Consider the following 9,045-nt stretch of genomic DNA (forward strand, 5'->3'; position numbering starts at 1 on the left):
TCATTTGGATCAGCTGTTCTGGAACAGAGGCTCATCTAGAACATGCAGAGCAGGGGGGCTGAGGACCAGGGGGGAGAAACGCTGGTCTAGAGTTAATTCTAGTGTTAAAGTTTCTTCAGTGTTCCGATATCTGAACATTTCAAATAAAATAAATGAAAATATAAAATGTTTTGTTTTGAATGTTGCTAAAATCATAACCATTTATTCCTCATAAACATATTTAAATGAAACGTTGCTGCCGCTGACTAGCTGAGCTTTACTGGTGGTTTTTATCTGCTTCCGGCTCGTTCTAGGCTCCACTGATCCAGAGGACCGACATGTTTACCTCCGTCTGTGGAGGAAGGCGAAGCCGCCATGTTGGAGGCGGGTCGTATGGCCGCGTTCTGTTCAGTTGGAGGTCAGGGTTTTGTTTTTATGGAGCATGGGAGTCGCTCTGACCGGACAGACCGGAACCTCTTGACCTTTGTCCTGTTCAGTCAGGCTTCATGTTCTGACAGCAGCAGATCACTGGCAGAGTCTGGATCCACCGGATAATTGAGAGTTTGCCAAATTTCGATCCTGGTTTGATGAAACTGCTGACTCGCAGCGGCGCCTCCTGCCTGGAGGCCAACCCCAGGCCGTCTCTGACCGGATGGTACTCCACAAATAGTGGCCTCACGGCACTAGCTGCACAGGAAGTGACGTCGCTCGGCGGGGCGACCGTCGGAAAAAGCGACGATGGGACAGATACCAACAAAAGTTGAACATCTTTCAGAGTTCTGGTGTCGCTCCACGTTCAACGGCGAGAGGATGGTGGAGGGGAAGTGACGTCATCAGGCGTAGCAGACTGCATTCCTAGAGGGCCAGCACCTGGAGCACGGCTTCAGAGCTGCTCTATGGTAACCATAGCAACCAGATCATTCAGAACCGGCGGAACCGGGCCGTGGAGCCAAGCATGTTCTGCACACAGCAGAACATCTAGACGGATTTTCTATGTTTTCTATGAATGCATTCAGGTTTTAACCCAGAAACGATCAGAATCATGAATAAAAATGGAATAAATGAGCGACGACAGACAACATATTTATTACTGTTTGTTAAATCAACAGTATGACGTCAATATTTTAAACTACAGCATGAATATTAAATAATAATGAATCATGAGCAGATTATTATTTTTCGTCCTTTTGGACTCGGATATTTTCCAGGAGCGAAAAATGAATAATAATTGTCTTCATGCGTCCGGAACCGGGTTCTGCTGGTGCAGAATGAGCAGCTGTCCCCAGCCTGACCCCCTCCCTCCCGGCCCGGTTCACCTTACCGAACCGGCCGGACCTCGCTATCTGCGGCTCCATCACATTCCTCCGCCACAAAGGGAGAACTGTGGCTCGGCTTCAGGTATTCCCCTCTGAGCAGCAACCCGACCCGCCGCACACCTTCACCTGGCACGAGCCCCGGACAGAACCGAACCAGAACCAGAACCCGGGCTGGAGCCAGAGCTTCAACCCGAACCCGGCTGAAATAATACCAGGTTCAGAAACTCCTGCGGGTCGGAACTTAATCTTCACAAATTAATCCGGACATTTTCAGGAAGGTTCGGTTCGTTTCGGTTCCGCTCGTAGATGAAAGATAAGGACAGAAATAAACTGATGCCGGAACCAGAACCGGGCCAGCTGTTCAACCAGCCAGACATCAGATTTTCCGAACTTTGTGGTTCTGACGGAATCAGTTTGCCATGAAGACCCGGTCCAGGTTCTGGTTCGGATGCATCACTCAGTTGGTTACAGAATTTAAATTAAATCCTGAAAGTTTTTATGTTTTGATGAAATTAATTCAGTTTCTGAAACAATCGAAAAAAATTCTAAACATGAACCACCTGATGAACGGATGGATGGATGATGGATGGATGGATGATGGATGGATGGATGGATGGATGATGGATGGATGGATGATGGATGGATGGATGGATGGATGATGGATGGATGAACGGATGGATGGATGGATGGATGGATGATGGATGAACGGATGGATGATGGATGGATGGATGGATGAACGGATGGATGGATGAACGGATGGATGGACGGATGGATGGATGGATGAACAGATGAATGGATGAATGCTTTATTTACCCCACAGGCCAATAAAGCCCTCGGATTTCCGGCTGCTGTTGGTTCCGCTCAGCAGAACCTGGGCTCCGGTTCGGTTCCTCTCTGCTGCCGGGTTCGGTCAGAACCGGGTCTGAAGGTCCTACTCCGGCGCGCGCTCCTTCCGTCAGCAGGTGTTTGGAAGAACAAGAAGTTTGGAGTCACGTGGTTCACCTCCTGACGATGATGATGATGAAGCTCTAATTAAAGCGGAGGAGGAAGAAGCGACCCGAGGCGCTGAGCGGAGCAAGCGGAGTGTGTGTGTGTGTGTGTGTGTGTTTTCCTGCAGCAGATGACTGCCTGCTCACCTTGCCACGGGCTCCACACCAGATTGGTCGGTTTTTTTTACCCATGATTCCTCCCGGTTCGGAGCGGACTACATGTTGGCCGTCATGCCAGAACGAGCGGTTCCTCCGTGGGACCGCTGATGCGCGCAGAGCTGAGCCGAACCGAACCGAACCGCAGCAAATGAGGGTCTCTGACGGCGGCATGGCAGCCAAAAGCTCCGAGGGATCCATTAAATGGCAGCTCTGCTACGACATCTCCGCCCGAACCTGGTGGATGGTGAGTTGGACCAACTTTTTGGCCCGGTTCTGGTTCCTCCTTACTTCCTTCCGCGCAGCACTCCTCCTCATCCTCTCTGCAGCTTCATTTTAACTCTCGCTTTACACGACTTTTCCAACTCTTCGGGACTGGTCCGTATCGAGTCCGGCTCGGGTCCCGTTCCGGTCCCGCTGTGGTCCGGTTTTGGTCCCGCTCCAGTCCTTCTCCAGTCCAGTTCCTGTCTTGCCGCCCGGGCCGCCGGCTCCGCTCCGCGGCTCGGTGTCATCGCTAGGAAGTGTGCGACTCTGTGTGCGCTCCCCGCGGCTACTAATTAGCGGGCGGCCGAATCCCTGGCCCGGTTCGGGCCGAGGCTCGGGCCGCCGCGCCGGGACACATTAGGCAGGGTTTGGCGGTCAGCGGGGCCAGGCGACCTTTGACCTCCCCGTCGCTGAGGGTGCTGGGAGGGGGCGGTTCTGGGGTGTGTGGGGCTACAATGGCTTTTTGTGTTTTGTTGGTCCAAATGAGCTGGAAGTTGAACGCGCTGCCCGCTGCGAGGCTTCATTACCGGACAGCTCACTGCCAGGCCCCGGTCGCAGCGGCCTGAGCCCGGCTAGGAGCTCCGGACGGACCGCCGCCGGTTCCGCTGCAGAGCTGCAGGTTCGGGAAAAGCGGCAACAAAGGTGGCTTTATTTTCTCTGGAACTGGACCGAATTCCCCCCAACTTTTGGACCGGGACACGGAAACCGACACGGACACGCAGCGGGGGCTTGTGACAGTCTTGCGTGGACCCGAATCCGCGTCTGTGTTCGGCTTGTTCGGTTCTGGTTGGACTGATCGGGAAAAGTTGGATTAATGCCCGGCTTGTATGTCGATGTTTCTGCTACAGATTTTATTATTATAATTGGACATAATTTAGTTGTTTTTATTTAAAATAAAAGGTTTTAATTGTGATTTGATGCCGCGGCGGTTCGGATTTAATTTGAGTTTCATTTGGAGCAGAAAGAGAAAAGGATCGGAACCGCTGCGGGTCCAGTGAAACGCAGTACATTTGTGTATAATTGCTGCATCTTAAAATTAATTCTAGTTTAATTTTTGGTTCAGATTATTTACACTGAAAATATTTCGTTATTAAAATTTAAGAGACATAAATTACAGATTTTACTCCGTCATATTTAAAAATGTAGAAACACAATTCAGTCAGAAAATGCTGGCATTATTATTTTGTCGTTACATTTTACAGCAGAGCAGGAAAATTACGATTTCTAATAAATTAAGTTTTAATTCCTATAAACGGATCGAACCGGACCGGAAGATGTTAGAAAGTTATAGATTTTCTGTTTTAGTTTTATTTAATTATCTGATCTAAATGAATCTGAAAGCTTTGCAATAAACTTCAATTATTTAAAAAAGATCTGTTTGTTTTTAAAATATAACAACATAAAAAAATCAATTTTAATTTCTGATGAGAGGATTTATTTCCTCTGAACTCGCTGAGCCGCTGCCGGCCCGTTTGGACCCGTGAGTAGCAGCCGAACCGCCGCCAGCTCAGATGTGTTCGGTAGCGCTGAGGTGAACGGCTGCAAGAGCAGAACCGATCAGAACCCGACCAGACGGAGGAGGTGCTGCAGCAGGAGTCTTGTTGTCTTCATTGGGGTTCTGGTTCTGCTTGACAGACGCAACCAGAACCCAAACAGAACCTTAAAAGGAACAGGTTTAAAGGAGTTGAAAAGTTGGTGATATTTTCTGAATTTTCTCTGATGGTTCTGGTCGGGATGAACAGAGTTCAGCAACATGAAGGAAACTCGGACTGACAGATTAATAATGTTTCAGTTTTAGTCAAAAAATCATGACATCGGCTGATTCTGACCCTGTTGTGACCCGGTTTTGGTTCTAGCCTGGTTCTGTAGGGTTAACAGTGTCTCTGTGTCCGGGCCGAGTTCTGGTTCTGGTTCTGATTTGGGCCGGGTCTGCAGCAGCCAGAGATGATTAAAGGAGGAAATTGGAGGATTAGAGTTTGTCTGCTTGAACTTCCTGAACACGCCGTCCTCTCTCTCTCCTCCCACCCCGCGGCCTCGCTCGCCCCGTGGCCTGGACACCGTGACATCACGCTGACATCACATTGCCCCGGTAACCGGAGGCGAAGCCACCATCTCCGAGAGAAGAGGAAGTTGACGGCAGAACTTCACCTGAAACTAAACGTTTTATCCAGTCAGCCGCTCTCTTTCACACCAGGATCAGAAACTTTGTGGCTTCTTGTCCTGAACAGATTAAAACGGCACTCGGTCTAGTCAAAGTTTCCTGCTCAGCAACTCAAATATGGAAAATGAAAAAAAGTGATCGACGTTCTCCTCTGAGATCAGAACTGATGAAGTCGTCCAGTTTGGACCTCCTCAGCTCAGAACCATCCGAAAAGAACCGGGTCTCAGAAAGCCTCGGATTTTTCCCGACCCAGTTTCTGTTCTGATCCATGTTCCAGATTTTCCTCCAGAACCTTCAGCTCAGGTGGCGGTTCTGACCCGGTTGGAAATGTTCTGAACCTTTTGGATCTAACAACCTGCCACTGGTTCTGCCGTACTGATCGACCCAGAGAGGATGGGTTCTAGTTCCAGGATGAGCTCAGAGGACAGCTTCAGTGTTTTAGCTCTTGAAACATGGACCGAACCGGACCGGACCGGACCCCTCCCTGGGTTCTGGTTCCTCCCCTCAGCTGCTCCGGATCTCTGGGCTTCTGGGTCGAGTTTCAGTTCTAATCCGGACCAGAACCGACCCGCCTCATGCTGAGGTCCAGATCGCTCCAGGCTCCAATATCTGGTCCAGTTCTGCAGTTCAGCCTCAGATAACAACTAATCATTGTTATGATTGTTGTTATTATTGTTAATTAATTGTTATTAATATTATTAAAGGTATGTAATTATAATCCTGCTGGTTAAAGCCGTTCTGTAGTTATTAAAATATTTAGTTTATTTAAAATATGAAATCTAGTTAAGCTAAAAGTTTCTTTACAAAATAAATTTAATCTCAGTCAATATTCTTCACATCACAATCTATATTATATTTAAATGAGTTTTCAGATCTGAACCTTGAAAATGAAGAAGATGATTAGAAACAGAAAATATCGTCTGAGTTTGTTGATGAAGCTTTTTAATGTAATCTTTAGTATTTTTATAGAACTAACTGGTTATGACAGGATTATTGTCTAAAATCGTTCAGTGTTCATAAATCTCATTCAGTGATTCAGAAATCAGTTTTAATAAATTCGTCTGAATCCTTTCACCCTGCTGCTGCGCCTCATTAACATATTTAAATTAAACAACTTTATCTTATTTATGTAAATTTAGCAGCAGGGGAACCAGGCCGGCCCACGGTTCTGAGGCCCGGCAGGTTCTGGTTCTGGATGTGATGAAGAGCAGTACTTCTCATAGTGGACAAGATGTTCTCTGGACCGGCCCGTTTCAGTCAGGGAAAGAAGGACCGGTTCTGGTTCTGGACCTTCTGACTCCGACCTGACTGCGGTTCTTCAGCAGAACCATCATAGTCTCGGTACCAGAACCTCCGTCTCTCTCCTGTGGTTCTGGAAGTTTGTAGTTTTGGACCAGTGTGGAACTAATGTGCAGAACTTTGCTTGAACTGCTTTCAAATGCGCCACATAGATAAAATGACCTTTGGATTCTTGTCTTTCAGCTGCAATAAAAATAAAACTCCATAGAAACGGAAATAAACCACAAATCTCTAAAATAAAAAGTTAGAAAACAAACCCTGAAAGTTTTTTCCCTGGCGCCGGAGGTTTCACTGACCCCACGTTCCCGTTTACCAGGTTTTTAATCCCGTGGTTTCAGGAACTGACGGTCTGACGGGATCTGGGTTCTACTGAGCGTCATGCTAACACTGCAGGACATTAAATATGATCAATACAGAAACAATAGCTCAAGCACTAAAAAAACTTGAGCAGAAACATTACTGAAGGTCACGTCTTCATGTGCAATTATTTTATTTCAATGTCTCAAGTTTCAAACTGTAAACATTTTATACCTGATTGGTATAAAATGAAGGACCTGGAGGACTAGGATGCTTCTCTGAAGGTAGTGAAACTTGCTGAGTATCAGGACTTGTCAGGATGTTCCAGGACCTGCAGGACCCGATTCTGCTGACTGGAGTTTCTGACCTGATCCGCCTCAGTTAGCACTAGGCTAACGCTAAGCATGTCTCCGCTCTGTTTTAATAGGACTTGTTGGTAACCAGGTCCGCTCCAGGTCAGTGTGTCCAGTAGGACTAGCAGTTCCAGCAGGTCAGCTGACTGGGGAACCGCAGAGCAGGTCACATGACCCAGACAGGAAGTGAGGACGGATTCTCCTCACTTCCCGGTTCTGATCTGGTCCAGGTTTTCTGAGACCAGCAGCTTGATCTGACTCATCATCATCATCATCAGCCAGAGGTTCTGGGTCAGACATCAGAACCATGTCAGAGGTTCTGGGTGTGATACAGCTCTGGCCTGTTTCCACATTTCAAAACGATTCTGTGTGGAGCAGCAGCCAATCAGAGGCCAGGCTGGGCATAGGGGGTGGGGTCTGTGGTGACAGGAACATGTTGGAAACAGAACCAGCGGCGCCATCTGCTCCGGGCTCTGGGCCGGCACCGCGGTGCGTTCGGGTGCCAGCCGCCGCGTCAGTCTTCAGGCTGTTTGCTCCGTTGGCACCGCTGGGCTCCTGCCAGACAGCCGTCAGGGTTCTGGCCCGGTACCAGCGGCGCCGATTCTGACTGTTTGCAGCTTCATGCCTCTCTGTGTCGAAGCGTCTGAGCGGATCTGTCAGGAGTCCGTTTGGATCGGAGTGACTCCGGTTCTGGACTGTCTGTCCATGATGGGCTAACCGTGCCCCGGCAGAACCAGGAGAACCTGCTACAGTCCGGTTCCGATCCAGCACAGTAGATTCTCCCTGATGATGGTTTCTCTGTGTTCCCATGGAAACGGTCTGTTCCGGCCCGGTTCTCAGCGGTTCTGAGCGCGCTCAGTGTGATCTTCTTTGCAGCTCTGAGTGATTAACCAATCAGTAAATGGATCAGAACCTTAGCGCAGCTGCTGGCCCGATCCGATTAGCAGTGCCGCCAGATGTTGGAGGACCTGCTGGTTCTCTGGGTCACGTGATCCGGACCCGACCCATTTACAGAACTGGGCCATCCTCTGTGAAACCACCTTCAGGTCAAAGGTCAACAATGAAGATGTTCTAGAATCTTCATCTCCTTCGCCTGCAGGAGGCGCCACAGAGCCCGCTCCTCTCCTCCAGAACCAGAACCATTGGAACCACCAGAACAACCAGAACCATTGGAACCATCAGAACCATTGGAACCACCAGAACCACCAGAACCATTGGAACCATCAGAACCATTGGAACCACCAGAACCATCGGAACCACCAGAACCATCGGAACCACCAGAACCATCGGAACCACCAGGACCATCAGAACCACCAGAACCATCAGAACCACCAGAACGATTGGAACCACCCGAACCAGAACCACCAGAACTGTCAGACCCATGCTGCATGTGCTCATCATCAGAGCTGGAGCAAGTTCTGGTTCTGATGGTTCTGGTTCTGTGAGGTGTTTCCAGTGCAAGCGCTGCAGAGCTGCAGGTCAGCGACCTGCCAGGTCCAGTGGCAGGCGGTTCTGTTGTCGGACTGAAACCGGACCCAGCCGCTGGCGGACCTGGAATTGAAGCGGATTGGGTTTCTGAGGATGATCCTGGAGAAAACCGGATTGGGCCGGGTCCAGGTTGAGCCCCTGCTGGGCTGGAGCTGCTCAGAGGGAAAGCAGAGTGGGAATTGAGCCTGCAACCCAAAAGGAAAGCTGGAGCGGTACCGGCCTGCAGCATGATGCTGCCATGCTCAGACGGTCCTGGTCCATCCAGCTCTCTGCTTCAGGTTCTGGTTCCGTCTGATATTTAAAGGGTATACCTACCCTAACCCAACACGCAGCTGGCTGTTTCTGGACTGCAGGGGGCGCCATCCAGCCACCGGGCCCATCTGGGTCGGAATCAGAACCTTCAACCATCAGCCCCCTGGCCCCAGCAGGAAGTGTGCATGCGGTTCTGGTTTTAATAAAGCGGGCCGGGCCTGGGGCTGAACTTCCTGTAGCTCTGCTTTGATTTATCTCAGATGTAAACAGAGAGCCTTCCTCTCCTCCTCCTCTGACTCCTCCTGGGTTTATTTGGGTTCCGGGCCCGGCCCGGCCCGGCCAGGCCGGCGCTGCAACCGGATCGCTGTGGCTCGTCAAAACGTTGCAGGTCCTGCAGAACCGCAGAGCAGGAAGTTCCCTGATCGCAGGATCGTCTTCAGCAAATAAAATAAAATAAAATAAAATAAATTCCTTTCTGCTGAAACATCCTG

General features: G+C 49.6%; 1 protein-coding gene across 1 annotated transcript in view; it reads left to right on the top strand.

Annotated features, from left to right (window-relative positions):
* Positions 1–2,407: 2,407 nt before the first annotated feature.
* LOC106957510 (nuclear factor 1 A-type-like) overlaps positions 2,408–9,045 on the top strand; it is a gene marked incomplete at its 3' end in the record, with an annotated part of 51,815 nt that continues 45,177 nt past the window's right edge. The window contains exon 1 of the mRNA XM_015048887.1: positions 2,408–2,687. Coding sequence (XP_014904373.1) covers positions 2,475–2,687 — 213 coding nt within the window. The remainder of the gene's footprint in view (positions 2,688–9,045) is intronic.

Source organism: Poecilia latipinna, unplaced genomic scaffold, assembly GCF_001443285.1.
Source record: "Poecilia latipinna isolate Pla-1442-1.1 unplaced genomic scaffold, P_latipinna-1.0 Scaffold910, whole genome shotgun sequence".
In the NCBI taxonomy this organism is placed as follows: Eukaryota; Metazoa; Chordata; class Actinopteri; order Cyprinodontiformes; family Poeciliidae; genus Poecilia; species Poecilia latipinna.